At 38.8% G+C, this 22,120-nt stretch overlaps 1 protein-coding gene across 7 annotated transcripts in view; it reads right to left on the bottom strand.

Annotated features, from left to right (window-relative positions):
- Positions 1 to 3,253: 3,253 nt before the first annotated feature.
- Positions 3,254 to 22,120, bottom strand: part of MAEA (macrophage erythroblast attacher) — a 125,156-nt gene continuing 106,289 nt past the window's right edge. For all 7 annotated transcript variants that reach the window (XM_030563472.1, XM_030563470.1, XM_030563467.1 and 4 more), the window contains 4 exons: positions 14,024 to 14,132; positions 5,824 to 5,957; positions 4,852 to 5,047; positions 3,254 to 4,442 (listed from right to left, as the gene is read on the bottom strand). In XM_030563472.1, the coding sequence (XP_030419332.1) occupies positions 4,347 to 4,442; positions 4,852 to 5,047; positions 5,824 to 5,957; positions 14,024 to 14,132 (535 nt within the window). In that variant the 3' untranslated portion in view covers positions 3,254 to 4,346. The remainder of the gene's footprint in view (positions 4,443 to 4,851; positions 5,048 to 5,823; positions 5,958 to 14,023; positions 14,133 to 22,120) is intronic.

Raw genomic sequence — 22,120 nt, 5'->3', positions numbered from 1 at the left:
AGGGCAAGTCATGCCTGACTAACCTAATTGCCTTGTATGATGAGATAACTAACTCTGTGGATGAGGGGAAAACAGTGGATATGTTATTCCTTGACTTTAGCGAAGCTTTTGATATGGTCTCCCACAGTATTTTTGTCAGCAAATTAAAGTAGTATGGGTTGGATGGACTATAAGGTGGATAGAAAGCTGCCTAGATTGTCGGGCTCAAAAGATAGTGATCAACAGCTCCATGTCTAGTTGGTAATCAGTTTCAAGTGGAGTGCCCCAAGGGTCAGTCCTGGGGCTGGTTTTGTTCAATATCTTCATTAATGATCTGGAGGATCACGTGGATTGCACCCTCAGCAGGTTTGCAGATGACACTAAACTGGGATGAGAGTAGACACACTGGAGGATAGGGATAGGATACAGAGGGACCTAGACAAATTAGAGGATTGGGCCAAAAGAAACCTGATGAGGTTCAATAAGGACAAATGCAAGAGTCCTGCACTTAGGATGGAAGAATCCCATGCACTGCTACAGACTAAGGACTGAATGGCTAGGCAGCAGTGGTGTAAACATCTACTTTTTGAGGTCAACTCAAGCTTTATAGATAGGTCACTGTCAAATAGTGCAGCTGTAGTATCTCTTATTTTCAGTGTTTACAATGGAGCAAAATATTGGTATTTACATTTCCCAAAATTGTTTCTGTAGTGGAGAAAAGCTTTTGCCTTAATGAATTTTGATTTCAATTTAGCTAGCAGGTGGAGAATATTTCTTTCATTTGGACTAGTTTATTCAAGGTTGACGAACCAACGGGGAATTGAAAGAGGTAGGAAAGCTTGTGTTCACGCTTCCAGTGTATGAATAAGAACCAGGTGGGAAAGGATGGGATCTAAATCTAAAAACTTGAAGGATGTGAGGCCTGAGTCTCAAACTTTTAAGTGCCTAAATATGTAGATAGGTACTTTTGAAAATCCCACTAGGCAGCTGAGCAGGTTAGGTGCCTAATTTCCATTTCAATGTATACACTTTGCGGTTTTTTACATTTATTTATTTGGGGAGGGAGGAGTCTGAAATTGCTTTGGACTCATTTAAAAAACAAAACAAACCCCTTTCCTCCTCCACACTCCCCTATAGTAGCATACAGCAGTAATCAGTCAAAGACAACAGAACACCGTTCCATTTAGATCTCAGCAATACTGCTCTTCAGAGAGAGCTTTTAGGGAGTAATATGCTAATACTCCAAAGGGCAGAAAGCACTGGGCTCAGTGTTTCAATTCCTGCTTCAACAGGTTTCCACCTGGCTGGTTTTTGACAAGCCTGGCTGGTTTTTCTACTACCTTGCCGGTTGCCAGTCATAAGTAATGTGCTGGTTATTTTGCTGAGCTATGCCTGGCACAATCTCAACTACCAGCTACACATGTTCTACTCTGTATGGGCAGCTTGCATGAGGCAGACACCAGCCACTGGGAGAACTAGCGCCCTTGTCCCGCCCCCAAATCTCAAGTAGCTTTCCAAGAGCTCAATCCCTTCCCATCGTTTCCCCCAGCCTTGGGGCCTGGCCCCACCCAGAGAGCAGCTGGTTTTTCTGTGCCTCAGAGTTGGCAACCCTAGGTTCACACTAACATTAGGGCTGTCACGTGATTAAAAAAAATTAATTGCGATTAATTTCACTGTTAATTGCACTGTTAAATAATAAGAGAATGCCATTTATTTAAGTATTTTTGGATGTTTTCTACATATTCAAATGTATTGATTTCAATTACAACACAGAATACAAAGTGCACAGTGCTCACTTTATTTTTTATTACAAATATTTGCACTGTGAAAAACAAATAGTATTTTTCTATTCACCTAATACAAGTACTGTACTGCACTCTCTTTATTATGAAAGTTGAACTTACAAATGTAGAATTATATGCAAAAAAAAACCCCTGCATTCAAAAATAAAACAAGGTAAAACTTTGGAGCCTACAAATCCAATCAGTCCTACTTTTTCTTCAGCCAATCGCTCAAACAAACAAGTTTGTTTACATTTGCAGGAAATAATGCTGCCTGCATCTTATTTACAATGTCACCTGAAAATGAGAACAGGCATTTGCTTGGCACTGTTGTAGCCAGCATCCCAAGATATTTAATTTTACACTGTTTTGGTTTTGAGTGCTATGTAAAAAAACCCAAAACCTACATTTGTAAGTTGCACTTTCATGATAAAGAGATTGCATTACAGTACTTGTATGAGATAAATTGAAAATTACTATTTCTTTTATCATTTTTACAGTGCAAATATTTGTAATAAAAATATAAAGTGAGTACTGTACACTTTGTATACTGTGTTGTAATTGAAATGGATATACATTTGAAAATGTAGAAAAACTTCCAAAAATATTTAATAAATTTCAATTAGCATTCCATTGTTAAACAAAGCAATTAATCGCGATTAATTTTTTAATCAGGATAAATTTGAGTTAATCATGTAAATTAACTGTGATTAATCAACAGCCCTAACAAACACATAGTGATACTTATATGTATCTATGAATTACCCATAAAGCACCTCCTTTGTCCGTTTCCCTCTGCCTCCCACAGGAGTGCATCTCCCTGCTACTTCCAGAAATACTTCCTCCGCAGACACTGAATGAAACTGAAAATATTTCCAAGAGGGCAAGAAAATAGGAGTCACTGCCAAATTTACACCCATATGATACAATAACTGCACTAGCTCATGTGCATCAATAATGTGTGTGTTTAAACACTTCATTTTCAGCACCTCTCTAGAGGTTCCCTCTTTATCTACCCACTTCCACAGACTGGCTGCCACATACGGATTAGAATCCGTAACTGTGAAACACTGCAGATGCCACACAACTACATGTTCTTGGAAGGAGGTTCTGTTCAGAAGTGCTTACGGAACTATTGTGTTGATATATCCTCTAAAACCATTTTAGCAGACCACCAGAATATCATATAACCCTATTTGAGGAAATGCTGAATGGAGTTTGATAAGGCTGTGAACTGTAATACTTTTTTTATCATATACAGAGTGATAATTTTAAACTAATGGTGGTGATCTGGTCAGATTGCTTGAAGAAAATTTGTTATGACCAAAGATTTTCCTTTATTTTTTTTCCACAAGATGACTGCTAAAGAAGGGGAACTTCCATTTTCAGACATGTACTTATATAACTGGAAAGAAACTTGTTTGCATTATAAATACAAAGCAGCTTTCTAATTTTGTATCATTAAGAAATGGAAAACAATTTTTATTAACAGGTTTTACATGTACAATCTTTTATTAGCTAATCAACATCAACATGCAAAAATAAGCGCTAAATACAAACCTCTACAATATGGTTTTGTTTAAACTACAATGGTTTATTCTCTTGAAAAAAGTCATAAGGATGTGTTCTGTAGTAATTAAAACTGAACTATTAGTTTCAGTAATTAATACTATTTAGACCCTAAAATTATGTAATCATCCTGCAAGGCATCTTCCAAAACTTTGCCCAACACCTAAGGATACCAGTTGATTTTCAAGTGAGTACATTCTCAAAGCAAGAAATAAGGCAGTAGCACTAATGATTTGATATTGAACCCTATGCACATAACTAATAACTTTAGAAGGACTTTAACACTATGGTAAACTGGAAAAAGAACATCCAAACAAGTGGTGTATTTTGCCTGAAATGTTCTCCATTCCTTTTGATATTTATGCAACCTTCTTAAAATATTTGCGTTTGGGGAAAAAAAGATTTCATACTCCTTCAAACCAGTCTCTCATTGATCCTCCAGTGAGGCCAGTCTTGCATCAATGACATCAGTATCTCCCCATGGAACTAAATTACAACGACCCAATTCAGGATTATTACTTCACAAGAGGATCAGAAAAGAAGGCAAAGAGCAGCTTAAAGGAGAAAACACTTGTATTAACTGAAATCTTCATTAACAAAAGGGCCTTGGACAATTGTGAAAAATGGAGGGAAGAAAAATGGATTTAGTTTCAAATCTATTGTAACATTTTCCCCAGTGCAAATGTCCATCTTTAAAGAAAATTCTCCTTTGAAAGATGAAAGTATTTTTGAGATGAATCCAATTTTTTACCTTGTGTTACAAAACAATAACAATCAAAATTTGTGTGGTTCCCCCCCGCCCCAAGTATAAACTTAAGTCATATTTCCTCTCTTTTTAAGAGTGTGTACTGTTGCTCATTGATCTTTGGTCGCAAGAAACAATAATGCCACCGACAGGTCTGATCCCCAAGGTGGCAGATTTTGCTTCTTTGCCACACATAAAGCCCTGTTCTCCAGGGCATGCCAATAAATCCTGTGTCAAAATTCCAGTGGCACTTCATCATATATTTTATGGACCTACATGATATAGACTTTCTCAGCCTGTGAGAAGTTGAAGACTTCTTTGGTTCTTGGGCAAATTACTTTGTCATCTTGACGAATAGAAAGCAAGGACTGAAAAAAGAGCCATGAAAAGAATGATTAGATTTTGAACAGTAAATATAAATAGTCAATACATTAATTTTCAACAGTTAGTGAACAAAATGTATGTTTGTAGTAGCTACTTTGTAGCATAAAGATGTTTCACAAAAACCTTGCTCAGTAACTTTTTGTGTTTAAGATTTAAGGATTCATCTCAATCCCATTTGGTTTCATTTAAATTCATATTTAATAATTTGCTGATCAAATATTAAAAATAAAGTCTCTTAAAACAATATTATGAGAATCAATAGTTCACCCCATCCTTTAAACATACAAGGTGCCTCAAGTTTGCCTTCCAACAAATTCAAGAGCTCTCATATGCTACAGGAAGTATACCCACCTGCAGCTCAGACTTCCAGGAGTCCCTACATGAAACACTTACATTGTATCCATAGACATATCCGTTTGGCAACATCATGGGAGGATTATTTTCATTCATTACATCCCCTGAAATCTTGCAGACTAGTCGGGAGTTGGCACAATGTGCCATAGGCAGAGGCTGAGCCAGCTTGTTCAGAGATTTGCTACACACGGGGCAGTCTGGGTTTTTTGAACTGCCATCCTCTTTATAACACTGTCTGTATAACAGCAAGTCAAAGAACAATAGTCATTGAATGAGTCAAGAGTTAATTTGTTATGGCACAGAGTGAAAATGGCTGATAATTTCTCTGCTGTACAAGTGAGGTACATATTCTTAAGCAATTTACAGAACTTCAGTGACTAATGAGTTTCTTTGTTTCAACTTCACAAGCACATAAAGGGTAGCTGATTTTGTACATTTCAAAACAAACAAAAAAACCACCAAGAGAGAGCAGCAAGTGTCTGGCATTTAGTAGGGGTAGAACTTCTGATGTGGGAGAGGGATCTGCAAGAATCTTGTCTATTGTGAGTATGAACACTATGGTCAAAATTCCCATTTTAAACGTTCTGCGGGAGTGCCTGGTTAAGAAATTCAAAGATTTAGAACACTTCCTTGTATATTCACATACAATGCATTAGGGTAGAGAGTATTTTATGATAAAGGAATTTTTAAAATTCTGATTCTAATCAACATCCACCGCAAATGTATTATTCCTAGGTCAAATCACCAGACCGCAGGCCAAGTTTAATGTGTATACATTGTATGTAGTATCTATTGTATTTAGAGGTTGGGGTTTTTTTGGCACGTTTTGTTTAATTGCCTCCATTTGTTTTTACTAACATTTTTGTTTTAGCACAGATATGGCCATTTAAACTCACATTTTACAAATGAAAAGTGAAAGTATTCAAATTTCACACATATTCCTCAAAGAATTTTTCTACAAGACAATTTTTTTTAATGCTTTTCACATTGCTTTACTGCATTAAAGGATACGGTGTTTTTATAGCTGAAAGGCCTGCCTGAAGTGTTATAGTAAAAACAGAATTGTTCCCCAGCTGATGTAGTCTGTAATTATCATATCTAAACTGCTGAATCAGCATTCTCCATCGTGCAGGGTCCAAGAGATCCTGGTAGAAAAAACACAGCAGTAAGTATTTTCAATATAGTTCTTGCAGAAAACTGTTTCAAAGTAGCAAATTACATATCACACTCCCATGACTGAAATTAACATAAAATGAAGAGATAGCATCTTAAAGTGCTGGTGTATTAGGAAAAAGTAAAAATGTTTTACAAAAAAAGTCTCAGTTTTAAAACATGCTTTCCACTTTATACATATAAATATATTTGTATAAATATGACACCGTGGCTCAAAGAAAATGCTACAGTTTATATGGCACACACAATAGAATCAATTTATAGAAAAAGTTTAAGTAAATGATTGTTCTCAAAGATGCTTTGTATTTGTGCACACAGTATATACGCTCATCCTTGCCCCCACCAAAACCAGTGATCTTTGGGTGGTTCTAGATATTTTCGACTCCTTTTCTATTAGAGGAGATTATACAAACACACGAGTTTTTGTAGGCTCTTTAATGCCTGCTACCATTGTTAGTATTTAATTTTCTGGAACGTTGGCCCATTTATGAAACAAAATTAATGCTCTGGAATGTCTATTTTAAAGCCACTGAACAAATGTCAGTTGAAAAGGCATGAACTTTTCCATTTCAAGTCAGACTAACCCTGCTGATACTTGTTTGCAAGACAGGACTACAAGGATGGTAATAAACAGTCTAATGCAGGCCATACAGCTCAGTCTTTTTTTAAGCATTAAAATTCAACAGAAAGGATGTTTAGTTTCAGAGAAAAAGCCTTTGTTAATTTGAAAGCTTAGCATAATTTTGGTTTAGAGAAAATGTATGGTATGAATTTGTTTCTGTTAAAGAATTCCCTCGCCTTGCCCCGGCATCCTTACAAGTACATTGTAACCCTGTGGAGTACATTAAAAATAAAAAAAAGAATGGTAATTACAAAGTCATTCATTTTCATGAAAAGAAGATAGGGATGCTACACTTTGTAACTGGAGTTCTTTGAGATGTGCGGTCCCTATCCATATTCTGCTGTGGGTATTCATCTGCTCCATGTGCCTGAGACCAGAGAATTCTAGCAAATAGTGTCTGTTGGAGTGAGCCCTTGTTCTCCTCAAGCTCCATTCTGAAGGTATATAAAGGAGCAATGTGGACCAATGCCTCTCCATTTCTTCCTCTTATTGCAAATCAGAGATGATTTGAAGCAGAGGGGAGGGAGGACAGGTAGTGGAATACAGACAAGGCCCACGCATCCTGAAGAACTTGAGTTACAAAGGTTAAGTAACTTCACTTTCTTCTTTGAACGCTGGTCCTTGTGTGTGTTCCACTCTGAGTGAATGACAAGCAGGTAGTACAGAATCACAGAAATGCAGGGCTGGAAGAAACCTCAAGAGGTCAAGTCCAGCCCCCTGTGCTGAGACATGACCAAGTAAACCTAGACCACCCCTTGAAAGTCTGTTCCAGAGTTTAACTATCTTTGTAGTTAGAAATTTTTTTCTCATATCTAACCTAAATCTCCCCTGGCTCAGATTAAGCACATTATTTCTTGTCCTGCCTTCAGTGGACATGGTTGCTTGTAGAACCACTGTCCTAAAGGATGAGACAGTGGAAGAGGCTTGGTCCAAGGCATGATGCCTCATGAATGTGTGGATGAAAATCTACCCTGCTGCCTTGCAGATATCAAGCAGCTGTATTTCTGGAAGTGATGTTACTGAGGCTGCCTGTGCTCTTGTAGAGAGAGCCTGTACTCTCCATGGGGGAGGAAGGTGTGGCAGCTGATAAAACAGGATATAACCAGGGATGCACTTGGATATCCTCTGGGAGGAAACAGCTTGTCATCTGGCTTGTTCCACTATGGCAAAAAACAGTCTAGGTGACTTTCTGATCTATTTTATTCTCTGAAGGTAAAATGCCAATTTCATCGCCCAGTGCTGTGTCTTAGTTGGTGCCATGGTTGGTGCTTGATGATGATGCAGTGGATATTAAAGGAGCTTTTGTCCTATATGCCTTCTGATCACAGCCACATGGCTCAGGAGGACGTAAGTCCTTGTGTCCCGTGTGCGAGGACTTGCTCGACTTGCATGAGGTTGGGAATGGATCCCTTCTCCTAGTAAATCTAGGAGAGGATCTATTTTTATGATTAGGAGAGTGCCCTTACCCTCACAAGAAGGCTGAGACAAATGGTCCTTCAATCCAGTCATTCCCACTCCTCAGTCAGACACCAAGCTAAGGGTGCACTTCTGTGTGTGTTAGACTGAAGTACAGGGAGGTCTATCCAGCCTGGAGCCTCATGGTGAGTTCCATTAGATGCTTCTGAAGCCAGAGTTTTCTTGCCTGCCATGTTAGACTGGGAAAGAAGTGTCAGATACCGCACTTAGTGGATATACAAGTTTCTCTGAGGCAGCAGAGGCAGTACTGTTGATCATCGCTGACTGAAAATATGCAGGGGCAGGAGACACAAAGATTATGCCCAGGCTTTAAGACAAGTCCCATGCTGGATTTCCCAAAGTAGGAATTGTAACTAAATTATTAACCAAACTTACAAAAAAAACCTATAAAAACTTTGACAATTTTTTCATGCAAATTTTTCAAAGTGTCAATTCTGGACATTGGAGATTCCAAGCCAGGCGACACAGCAGTAAGAAGGAACCAGAGAGGTGTTGGTCCACACTATCCCTTGTACCCTTGGCACAGAGCACAAGGAAAACAAGAGAACAGGTGCAGACCAAGGGACACTACTTGCTAGAATTCTCCTCTCTCAGGTGCATGAAGTGCATGTGTACCCATAGTGGAATACATATAATGACCAGAATTTGCAGAACTGTACATTGCTCACAAAAATAAAGTTTATTTTGTACTCCAAGATTCTGGCTAGAAAAGTTCTGCAGCAAAATGAAAACATATTGCTTATTAGTTTCTCTCCATGAGTTTATGTATGTCACACAAAGCTAAGGAGTTCATCTTCTATGGTCTTTTTTTGAACACGCCTTCCCTCTCTCTGTAGGTGTATGTGTAACCAAAGTTGTCATATGAAGTCTCTTCTACAGTGGTCACATTTTAGAAATCAACTAAGCACAAAGAATATCACACTTGTATACACTACTTCATTTCTAAATGATGCGAAATTTGGTATCAATGGAAATGGATCACCAGCTAGAAGACACTACTGCAGCTAGAAGACATGCTACTAGACAGTCTACTGCTTAAGCAGTAGATTGTGACTACCTCACCATTTTAATAGTTCACAAAAAACTTCTCACTAAAGATTATTAGCTCCATTACCAGGAGAAAAGGCAAAAAAAGATCTGTCTCCAACTTTATTAAATGGTCTCTGAACAAGTTTTGCTATATGCAACTTGAAGGATATGTAATGACAATAATTGCTGGGCAACAATGCTTACATATCAAAAATTGCTTCCTTTGTATTATAGCCAGCCAATGTAAAGTTAATCTTTCTACAGTTTTTCTGCCAAGAACAGAGACTCAGGATGATACTGACAGATGATGAAATACTCAGTACTCTGCCAAATAGTTTAGCAGACTTGATGCCCAAACTAAATTGCAGTAGATTATCAACTTGTAGATCTCCCTTGAAATTGGGAAAGCTATGGAAGGCTACAATTTGCTGCCAAAGTCAGGACAAGGAAGGAGGGCAGACAGAGGTTTGCCCTTTATTTATGTTGTACCCTGATATCCTTTTGTAGTGCCTGAATACAGAATTCCACATCTAAACTAGAAGACACTCTTGGGAGCCCTTTAGCCCAGTGGTAAGATTCTGCCATCTTATAGCAGGAATGGTTGGGTTGAGTTCTCTACTTCTGATAACTTTATCCCTTCTGGAAATTCAAAAAATCATCCCTCCAAGAAGTTACTTGTTTCTGGCTCAAATATAACTCTTCAGAGTTTAAAAAAAAAGTTGCTTTTGGAAGATGCGTGAGATTGTGTTGGGATTCAATATTTTAAAAAATATATCCTTATTTCTGTACCAAATTGATGACTGAGTTACAAAGCAACATAGGGAGATTTTCAAAAAGTCAGTGGGAGCCTAATTTCTTTGTGCTTTTGAAAATCTTCTCTGCATATATTTAGGCAGGAAGATCAAACATTTCCGGTAAACTGCATGCCCAGTGATTTTGTCCTCTTCCTTGGTTATTGCTGTGAGAAAACATTTTTGTTTAAATAGCTTTCCCCAGTTCCTCCTTCTCTGAGAGTACATGAACCTTAGTACATTGCTTATTACTGGTTAAAAAGGGGGAAATTATTCTTTTTACTCCTTGTTAACATAGTCAACAAATCAGTGGTGAAGACTTGAAACTTCTGATGTGTTGTTACCAGGGGACTGTGAAGCTTTTCTGTGGTTGGCAGTGTCACCTCTAAATAATGTCTGAGACCATTTCCAAAGCAATCTGCTATTTAGGGAAAACAATATATAAAAATTGTCTCCTACTCCCCGCCTCAATTTGATGTCCCTTGCCCCACTTTATATTTAATGATTGATATACATTTTGATAGTGGATTCAGTAAGCGTTCACAGATTTTCTAGATTATTTAACTATCCTTTATAGTCTGCATCAATGTGATTATAATCTAGAAAAGCACTTTAAGATGTCAAAAGGCTAAAGAAAAAAGTCTTACTGAGTTAAAAGATGATCTGAATATTATTTCTTGGATACAAGTCAAATTCCAAAGATGTTTAATCAAGATTAATTCTAGGCACTTATAAAGTCAACAACAATGAAAAACCATCAAAAGAGGCCCCAATGTAGGCAGCAGCCACTGAGATCTATACCAAAAGCCAAAAAAACAACCCAACATTCTTGTCAATATCTTGGTGGGGAGGTTGCCCCACACAGGTAGATGGAGGGTTAAAACCACTCTCAGGAATGCTGTGCAAAACCCAACCAATGAGAGGAGGGCTTGTAGAGAGCCAATCAGGAGAAGGCTTGTTGGAACAGCCAATCAGGGCCAGGGAGGGCTGTATAAGAAGGGCAGTGTCTCCCTGGAGCGCAAGGGAGAAGGACTGGTTGCCTTAGAGGAGTATCCTGGATAGAGCAGTGCTGGGCAGGGTCAGGGGAACAATATGGAGCTCCATTTTGAGGACTGCCAGACTGAGGCCCCTGATACAAAGGGCCAGGAAGGGGCTAGGGCTACGTGGAAGTGGCCGAGGGAAATAGGCAGTGGGAGTTGGAGGAGCAGCAGCACATGGCCGCTGGCTATGGGGTCCGTAAGTCGGGGCCCGGAGTACAGGGTGAGCCTGAACTCCCCCCCACACACACCCACACCTTTCCCGCCCCAGTTGCCACAGGGGAGGTGGCCAGTATTCAGACTGCAGTTTACCCCTTGAGGTGAGGGGCTAGACTGAAGGCTGCAGTAGGCCACAGTGGCAAGTTGATGGACTACAGACAGCTGGTTCCCCCAGAAGGGGGGAGAAAGCAGAGTGGAGCACAAGGCTGTGTCCAGAAGAGGACGCCGCGATCCAGGGAGCCATGCTGGTCTTAGAGATGGAGCAGAAGTGACAGAGGTGAGACACCACTAGAGGAAGGTGCATTGGCAACCAAGAGTTAATTCCCAGCACGGCCAGCAGGAGGCACTGAGGTAGTGATTCCCGCCCCATCACAACTTAATGTAGATTTTTATATAAAAATAATCCTTGTAGTAGTGTTTGTTCAGTACAAGAATCTGGCTGAACACACACTTAGATCTAAGAGCATCTATTACATAAATCAGGAATGTAAGCGCTGGTTAGAATCAGTGTGGACAAAAGCAGATTTAATTTTTTTTGGATTTTTATTTAAACAGCTTTTTAAAAAATAAATCTATTTAAAATTAAATTTGAAATAATGACAACCTATGTTAAGCCCTAAACATAGTATTATTTGTACTGAATTTAAATAATAATTATAATAAGCACTACGTGGGTGCTGTCAAGTTTCAAAGAAAGTCAAACAACTGAACTGGTAGAATCACTGGCTAAGCACCTAGAACCAGAGTTTGTTAAAGTGCTAAACCAACTTTTGTCATCAGTAGCCTCTTCTGCTGTTATAGAGAGTATTTTCATCAGTTCAGTTTATTCAACCAGTTCAAGTCAGTCACTATTCACTCGAAGTTGAGAAACTAGGAGTTGAATTTCAGTTTCCATCCAAATGCAGCTCAACTCAAATTACAAGTAAAAAGTGAATTTAGTACGTAAGAAATGTCATTCACCATTTTCTAATTAAAAATGTAAAACTTAAGCATCAGAGGGGTAGCTGTGTTAGTCTGGATCTGTAAAAGCAGCAAAGAATCCTGTGGCACCTGATAGACTAACAGACGTTTTGGAGCATGAGCTCATGCTCCAAAACGTCTGTTAGTCTATCAGGTGCCACAGGATTCTTTGCTGCTTTTACAACTTAAGCATATATGTTAATCTATATAATTGCTTAAATATGTATAGTTATTGTCTATCCTCCTGGTTAGCAAAAAGGAAGCACTAAATTTAGTGTAAAAGTTATATTTAGTTGCAAATCAATGAGTTTTAACAGTCACCATCTAATGAGTATCAGCTTTTCTTTAGAAAAATAAAAGTACAAAAGCCAAACAAGATTAAAATCGGTGAGTTAAATCAAGTCAGAAACCTAGTTTTAAATCATGGATTTTAATCATTATGTAAATTACTTTGAATTAAAACAATCTAACTCTGGGGTTAGAGTATTTCTATAAGGCCCACAAGATATTAGAAAGCAAGCTGAGATTTGGCTAATAAAGAGACCCTTAATAAAACAGACCTATTTTTCTGTAATATCGATAAGAGCAGCAAGGATATAGGAAATTGATTTCACTGAAAGAGGAAAAAAAGGTTGATCTACTTAGCATTTAATTTAGTAGACCTTCCAAAATAGCATGTTAAGAGGCCTATGAAATGAATCTTAAATCCTTCATCACACTCGGTTTTCAGTATATACCCTTTAGCACTGGAATGTTCTTCCTCAATGAATCACTGGAAGACTTGTATGATAGCCTAAGTCTTAAAATACTGAGGGCTAAACTAGGGTGAAATTTTGTTACGTGTGGAGTCTCAGTGCATGTCTGCTCTTCCTGGCTCTCAATTTATGAAAATGATCATTAACGAACTAGCACATAAAAACTTTTTATAATTTCCAGGAAAAAAGCCTGTACCATAACATTTCCAGTGTCTTTTGTTCTGATAGCATCATATGACCCTATATAAATCATAGTAGTTTCTTTTCTTGTACCATCTCATTCAAATTCTGCATTTCTCCAAACTGAGATTTGCAGCAAAACACAGGCTCCACGAAGGTCTAAACTCTCTGCATGTTCAGCTAAGCAGAGTTTCATAATGATGCACATGCATTCTCCTTCTGGTAAATAAAAAATAAGTGCTTTACACTTTCTACCCTGTAGTATGGTTCAAGAGACACTTTTGGAATATGATCCAATCTATTTTCTCTCAGGCCTTTGAAATTAACAAGAGGTTTTTAAAAAAATACTGTTACCAACACGGTAAGTTTTATTAGTAAATAAATGCATTCAATTAGTAACTAAAATACTACCAAGTGTTTTGCTTTGTCTGTTCAGCTAAGATTTATACAAAATGTCCAACGGTACACCTATATTTACTTATGTAAAATAAATTGTTTTATCGTTTTCTATTTTCTTGTCTCTAATGTTGAGAAACACTATTTAGCATGTTTTCCTTTCTGCATGCAAAGGAGATAATCAAACTTCTTTATAAATAGCAATGTAATGTCAAAAGTATTTATGATTTGCAGGAAGTTTGTTGGTCATTGTCAATTCAAATCTGGGTATGATCACTACCAGTAATTACTATATCTATATACCCAGTTTTAATACTAGACAAATACTGTGTGTTTAGATACTTCCTGTCATTATCATCTTTCCACCAACAAAGTAATGGATTTAAAAATGCAATTAATAAACTAACTTAGTTGGATTGATTTTTATGAGCAAAAATTATTAAAATTAAGGACTATAGTGGATATTTAATAGGATGGATACTAAGCACACAAGAATATTTCACATACAATTTATCAATACATTGTCCCAGTGCTTACCTTGGAATTTTCAGCCTGTATATATAGAAAAATTACCTTATAGGGGGAAATATGAGTGTCTGAAGGAAAGGCCAACATTCCCATCACTTGTCGGACCTCATCCAGCTGACTTCCTTCAGCCTGACTGAAATGCTTTCTTGCATGTCTGAAATATCAAATTTAGAACACTTGGATAAATATAAACTCACTTGAATTGATTTCTTATTGAAAGATAAATGCACTTACGTAATCTGTACGAAGGCTCTCCACAAAAAATAAAGAGGGTTTAACTGTAGATTATGCACTCAGTACACAAAATCCGAAGATGACAATCTGTTTAAAGTGCTTGAAAATACATCCCGCAGATTTGAATGCAAGAATGATTTTAATCTCCAAGAATTTATCCCTTAACTTTCTAGGCCCCCCATGAATTTATTTCATTGCAGCATGTATTCTATTACAGTAATACTTACCACACACTATAAATATCAGTTATACAAACTCAGGAATTCCTTATATTGCTCTTGATTCTATCAGAGTCTAGATATATGGGTAATGGTTTGTACATACAGTGTGCATGAGAGGAATGAGGGGAGAAAAGTATGAACTAAGCATTTCGTGTTATAAAAATGTTTAAAAAAACAAATTGGTAATACCAGCATGTGGCTTGCTGTGACAATACCATTACAAAAGCCATCAAGAGAACAAAGCACCCATAACATGAGAGCATTTATTTAGTTATGAACTACAGTGTCTTCAGAAAAAAAATCACTTCCCATGAGGACTATTACAAATCACGTTAATATATAATACTGTAAAATTAGGAAACCTTCAATGGGAACAGTTGTTCCATGCAGATATATGTAAACAAACATTTTAAACACAGAACTTCATACAGGGGATTAATTATCAACACACGCATCTAAGTGTATGATTATTTGGAGGAGCAAAACAAAGTCTGAGCTACTGTATGCCTAAACAAAATTCTGTTTGCAGTGTTGTTGTAGCCATGTTGGTCTCAGAATAAGAGAGTGTGAAGCAATATCTTTTATTAGACCAACTTCTCTTGGCGAAAGAGACAAGTTTCGAGCTACACAGAACCTTCTTTCAATTTGGGAAAGGTAATCAGAGCTTTATCAATTCGGACAAACATTAAGTGATGCCCTGCATGACCAAATGTGTCTTTGGATTACACAATGATCAGATCCGGAAAAAGTTACTGATTGTATCAGCGCTTACATTCAAGAAGGCTGTTTAAGCAGCTATCATCATGGAAACCACATGGAGGAATTCTCTAACAATTTAGTGTGAACCGCAAAGATGACCACCTGAATAGGCAGATAGAATAATGTAGGGAATTTCCATGCAGCCAGTGTGTACAAACTATGCATGCAAGAAGGCCTGCACACTAGGTCATTTGCAGGAAGTGCAAGGAAGAAAGGACACATTGCCATAACCTGTTGCCCAGCTCAATAATCAGCTAATAACTGTCCATTCAAGAAGACACGTATGTTGACTGAACCCAAGAACAAATGAAAGTTGGAGATTCATAGTATGGAAAAAGGGCAAAAGCTCTAGTGACACTAACCAAGACCTAGCACTGCACGTGTTATCAGAAGTTGGCATAAGGATGGCATCTGCATCACACCCTCGATCGAAGGAGTTCCTACAAGAATGGAGCTTGATATGGAAGCTGCCGTTTCATTGACTTCTGCATCTACCTATCACCAGACTTTGTAATAAGTTCCTTTGGAAGAAACCTCCACATTTTGAAAAACGTATACCACAGAAAAGTTAGTCCCAAAACAGATACTCCAGGTGAAAGTTCAACTAGATCAGTTGTTTTACCTTTGTATGTGGTTGAAAAGTATCTACTTTGCCTCAGTTTTTAATAAGGCTAATGAGGAGCTTAGGGATAATGGAAGGATGACAAATGGGAATGAGGCTATAGAGGTAGATATTACCACATCTGAGGTACAAGCCAAACTTGAACAGCTTAATAGGACGAAATCAGAAGGCTCAGATAATCTTCATCCAAGAGTATTAAAGGAACTGGCACATGAAATTGCAAGCCCATTAGCAAGAATTTTTAATGAATCGGTAAACTCAGGGGTTGTACCGTACGACTGGAGAATTGCTAACATAGTTCCTATCTTTAAAAACGGGGAAAAAAAGTGATCCGAGTAACTATAGGCCTGTTAGTCTGACATCTGTAGTATGTAAGGTCTTGGAAAAAATTTTGAAGGAGAAAGTAGTTAAGGACATTGAGGTCAATGGTAATTGGGACAAATTACAACATGGTTTTACAAAAGGTAGATCGTGCCAAACCAACCTGATCTCCTTCTTTGAGAAGGTGACAGATTATTTAGACTAAGGAAACGCAGTAGATCTAATTTACCTTGATTTCAGTAAGGCATTTGACATGGTTCCACGTGGGGAATTATTAGTTAAATTGGAAAAGATGGGGATCAATATGAAAACTGAAAGGTGTATAAGGAACTGGTTAAAGGGGAGACTCCAACGGGTCGTACTGAAGGGTGAACTGTCAGGCTGGAAGGAGGTTACTAGTGGAGTTCCTCAAGGATTAGTTTTGGGACCAATCTTATTTAACCTTTTTATTACTGACCTTGGCACAAAAAGCGGGAATGTGCTAATAAAGTTTGCGGATGACACAAAGCTGGGAGGTATTGCTAACACAGAGAAGGACTGGGATATCATACAGGAAGATCTGGATGACCTTGTAAACTGGCGTAATAGTAATAGGATGAAATTTAATAGTGAAAAGTGCAAGGTCATGTACTTAGGGATTAATAATAATTTTAGTTATAAATTGGGGACACATCAGTTGGAAGCAACAGAGGAGGAGAAGGACCTCGGAGTATTGGTTGATCACAGGATGACTATGAGCCGCCAATGTGATATGGCTGTTAAAAAAGCTAATGCAGTTTTAGGATGCATCAGGCGAGGTATTTCCAGCAACGATAAGGAGGTGTTAGTACCGTTATATAAGGCACTGGTGAGACCTCATCTGGAATACTGTGTGCAGTTCTGGTCTCCCATGTTTAAGAAGGATGAATTCAAACTGGAACAGGTTCAGAGACGGGCTACTCGGATAATCCAAGGAATGGAAAACCTCTCATATGAAAGGAGACTCAAAGAGCTTGGCTTGTTTAGCCTAACCAAAGGAAGGTTAAGGGGGGATATGCTTGCTCTTTATAAATATATCAGAGGGATTAATATTAGGGAGGGAAAGGAATTATTTAAGCTTAATACCAATGTAGACACAAGAACAAATGGGTATAAACTGGACACTGGGAAGTTTAGACTTGAAATTAGATGAAGGTTTCTAACCATTAGAGGAGTGAAGTTCTGGAATAGCCTTCCAAGGGGAGTAGTGGGGGCAAAAGACATATCTGGCTTTAAGACTAAGCTTGATAAGTTTATAGAAGGGATGGTATGATGGGATAGCCTAATTTTGGCAACTGATCTTTGATTACGCTGCTCTACAGCCAAAATGCTTCTGAAATAAATGTAGTCCAACTTTACTAATTCTAGGTCACTGAGAACAAAAATGATGCTTAAAATTGTTGATTGGCTCTAGGTTTCAAGATATGCTATTGGGTCAGTATATACCACCCTTGACTTGGGAATGGCGGAGGATAAGTGAGTTATAAAGGGAAGGGATCTCAAATTAAACCAGAAATGACTAAAATACATCTTTGACTGGATCTATGAATAAATCTATGACTGGGTTTGGACAGTACTTGCTTTTGAGGCAGAACAATGAATGATGCAATCTGAAGCTGGTATTGTGTCATACATGATATGAATTGCATCGTGGAGGCGAATGTCTGGCTGCGAGGATGGTGTCGCCAGGGGGGCTTTGGCTTCCTCGACCACGGGATGCTATTCGAGGAAGGACTGCTAGGAACAGATGGCGTTCACCTTTCAAAGAGGGGAAAGGCCTTATTTGCGCACAGACTGGCTAACCTAGTAAGGAGGGCTTTAAACTAGGTTCGACAGGGACAGGTGAGCAAAGCCCACAGGTAAGTGGGGAACAAGACCTGGGAGATGGGTTGGAAACAGGAGGGAGCACGGGGTATAATGGCAGAGAGGAAGGAGGGTCAGGGCAAAGCTGGGAGGCAAGATCAAACCAGTATCTTAGATGCCTATATACAAATGCAAGAAGTATGGGTAATAAGCAGGAGGAACTGGAAGTGCTAATAAATAAATACAACTATGACATTATTGGCATTACTGAAACTTGGTGGGATAATACACACGACTGGAATGTTGGTGTGGATGGCTATAGTTTGCTCAGGAAGGATAGATAGGGGAAAAAGGGAGGAGGTGTTGCCTTATATATTAAAAATGTACACACTTGGACTGAGGTGGAGATGGACATAGGAGACGGAAGTGTTGAGAGTCTCTGGGTTAGGCTAAAAGGGGTAAAAAACACGGGTGATGTCGTGCTGGGAGTCTACTACAGGCCACCTAATCAGGTGGAAGAGGTGGATGAGGCTTTTTTCAAACAACTAACAAAATCATCCAAAGCCCAAGATTTGGTGGTGATGGGGGACTTCAACTATCCAGATATATGTTTGGAAAATAACACTGCCGGGCACAGACTATCCAATAAGTTCCTGGACTTCATAGCAGACAACTTTTTATTTCAGAAAGTTGAAAAAGCTACTGGGGGGAAGCTGTTCTAGACTTGATTTTAACAAATAGGGAGGAACTTGTTGAGAATTTGAAAGTAGAAGGAAGCTTGGGTGAAAGTGATCATGAAATCATAGAATTTGCAATTCTAAGGAAGGGTAGAAGGGAGTACAGCAGAATAGAGACAATGGATTTCAGGAAGGCGGATTTTGGTAAGCTCAGAGAGCTGATAGGTAAGGTCCCATGGGAATTAAGACTGAGGGGAAAAACAACTGAGGAAAGTTGGCAGTTTTTCAAAGGGACACTATTAAGGGCCCAAAAGCAAGTTATTCCGATGGTTAGGGAAGATAGAAAATGTGGCCAAAGACCACCTTGGCTTACCCTTGAGATCTTGCGTGACCTACAAAATAAAAAGGCGTCATATAAAAAATGGAAACTAGGTCAGATCACGAAGGATGAACATAGGCAAATAACACAGGAATGCAGAGGCAAGATTAGAAAAGCAAAGGCACAGAATGAGCTCAAACTAGCTATGGGAATAAAGGGAAACAAGAAGACTTTTTATCAATACATTAGAAGCAAGAGGAAGACTAAGGACAGGGTAGGCCCACTGCTCAATGAGGAGGGGGAAACAGTAACGGGAGACTTGGAAATGGCAGAGATGCTTAATGACTTCTTTGTTTCGGTCTTCACTGAGAAGTCTGAAGGAATGTCTAGTATAGTGAATGCTTACGGGAAGAGGGTAGGTTTAGAAGAGAAAATAAAAAAAGAGCAAGTAAAAAATCACTTAGAAAAGTTAGATGCCTGCAAGTCACCAGGGCCTGATGAAATGCATCCTAGAATACTCAAGGAGTTAATAGAAGAGGTATCTGAGCCTCTAGCTATTATCTTTGGGAAATCATGGGAGACGGGGGAGATTCCAGAAGACTGGAAGGGGGCAAATATAGTGCCCATCTATAAAAAGGGAAATAAAAACAACCCAGGAAACTACAGACCAGTTAGTTTAACTTCTGTGCCAGGGAAGATAATGGAGCAGGTAATCAAAGAAATCATCTGCAAACACTTGGAAGGTGGTAAGGTGATAGGGAATAGCCAGCATGGATTTGTAAAGAACAAATCATGTCAAACTAATCTGATAGCATTCTTTGATAGGATAACGAGCCTTGTGGATAAGGGAGAAGCCCTTATACCTAGACTTTAGTAAGGCATTTGATACGGTCTCGCATGATATTCTTATAGATAAACTAGGAAAGTACAATTTAGATGGGGCTACTATAAGGTGGGTGCATAACTGGCTGGATAACCGTACTCAGAGAGTAGTTAATGGCTCCCAATCCTGCTGGAAAGGTATAACAAGTGGGGTTCCGCAGGGGTCTGTTTTGGGACCGGCTCTGTTCAATATCTTCATCAACGATTTAGATGTTGGCATAGAAAGTACGCTTATTAAGTTTGCGGACGATACCAAACTGGGAGGGATTGCAACTGCTTTGGAGGACAGGGTCAAAATTCAAAATGATCTGGACAAATTGGAGAAATGGTCTGAGGTAAACAGGATGAAGTTCAATAAAGATAAATGCAAAGTGCTCCACCTAGGAAGGAACAATCAGTTTCACACATACAGAAAGGGAAGAGACTGTCTAGGAAGGAGTATGGCAGAAAGAGATCTAGGGGTCATAGTAGACCACAAGCTTAATATGAGTCAACAGTGTGATACTGTTGCAAAAAAAGCAAACATGATTCTGGGATGCATTAACAGGTGTGTTGTAAACAAGACACGAGAAGTCATTCTTCCGCTTTACTCTGCGCTGGTTAGGCCTCAACTGGAGTATTGTGTCCAGTTCTGGGCACCGCATTTCAAGAAAGATGTGGAGAAATTGGAGAGGGTCCAGAGAAGAGCAACAAGAATGATTAAAGGTCTTGAGAACATGACCTATGAAGGAAGGCTGAAGGAACTGGGTTTGTTTAGTTTGGAAAAGAGAAGACTGAGAGGGGACATGATAGCAGTTTTCAGGTATCTAAAAGGGTGTCATCAGGAGGAGGGAGAAAACTTATTCACCTTAGCCTCTAATGATAGAACAAGAAGCAATGGGCTTAAACTGCAGCAAGGGAGATTTAGGTTGGACATTAGGAAAAAGTTCCTAACTGTCAGGGTAGTTAAACACTGGAATAGATTGCCTAGGGAAGTTGTGGAATCTCCATCTCTGGAGATATTTAAGAGTAGGTTAGATAAATGTCTATTAGGGATGGTCTAGACAGTATTTGGTCCTGCCATGAGGGTAGGGGACTGGACTCGATGACCTCTCGAGGTCCCTTCCAGTCCTAGAGTCTATGTTATTCCTAGAAGTCATGGACGATGCAATCATAACGAAGCTTACATCACTCTGCTGAATAAATTGTCCTATATCAGCTCTAGAAAACATACAGTGTCGTGCTCTCTTATTTGTCAGTGTTTGATTTTGCAAAGGGACACATTTCTGTTTAGCCAAAGTGAGCAGAGATGCCTCGTACTTGTGTGAACAGTGCAGATAACTTCTGCTATATTTGTGGTGAAGTGACTTTTGCATCACAAAAGCGCAGTATTACCACTATGGTTAAGAAAGCCTATCACCTTTATTTTGGCTGCAAAATTGGAGATCAGGACAAGAGGTGGGCCTTATACATATGCTGCAACACTTGTGCAACAAATCTTCGCCAGTGGTTGAATAGGAAAAGGAAATCTATGCCTTTTGCAGTGCCAATGATTTGGAGCCAACAGATCATACCAGCAATTGTTACTTCTGCATGGTGCCTCCAGTTGGGAAAGGTGTGTCAAAGAAGAAAAAGTGGACTGTTCATTATCCAAACATTCCATCAGCTATACACCCAGTACCCCACAGAGAAGGACTGCCGGTTCCTGATGCACCAGAATCACTCTCACTGGAGTCAGACGAGGAAGAGGATGAAACTTCTGGTCCTGAACCATCAATGTCACAGGACCCACATTTTCTCCCATCCTCCTCCTCTGAACCACACCTCCTAACACAAAGTGAACTGAATGACCTTGTCAGGGATTTGGAACTACCCAAGAGTAAGGCAGAGCTGTTGGGCTCCAGACTACAGCAGTGGAATCTCCTGGCAGGCTATCAGGGCAAATGGAACCCATCAATGCTTGCAGACTATTGCTGGACAGTGACAAGAGATGCTCCATTGAATGAATACAAGAGACAAGCCAAGAAGCGCCGAGTAGACACTGAATAGGACTAAACTATGTACATAATAGTTTTTTGCCTTTTGTTTCATAATAAATTTTATTTATAACCATTTTGCTGATTTTTAAAGTGTTACATAAACAGGACAAGTGAAATATCACGTAAAGCAACCATAAACACATGAAAAGACCTAGGTTTACAATTTATGATTAAAACTCTACTATCTACACAATATACATAGACATAAAATGTAAAAACTTAAATATCTTAGAAACAACAGTCAATCAGTTGTTTTAATTGTAATATT

The sequence above is a fragment of the Gopherus evgoodei genome, chromosome 5 (assembly GCF_007399415.2).
Source record: "Gopherus evgoodei ecotype Sinaloan lineage chromosome 5, rGopEvg1_v1.p, whole genome shotgun sequence".
NCBI lineage: Eukaryota > Metazoa > Chordata > Testudines > Testudinidae > Gopherus > Gopherus evgoodei.
The sequence above is the reverse complement of the archived record's forward strand: the minus strand, read 5'-3'. Positions and strand labels throughout refer to the sequence as shown.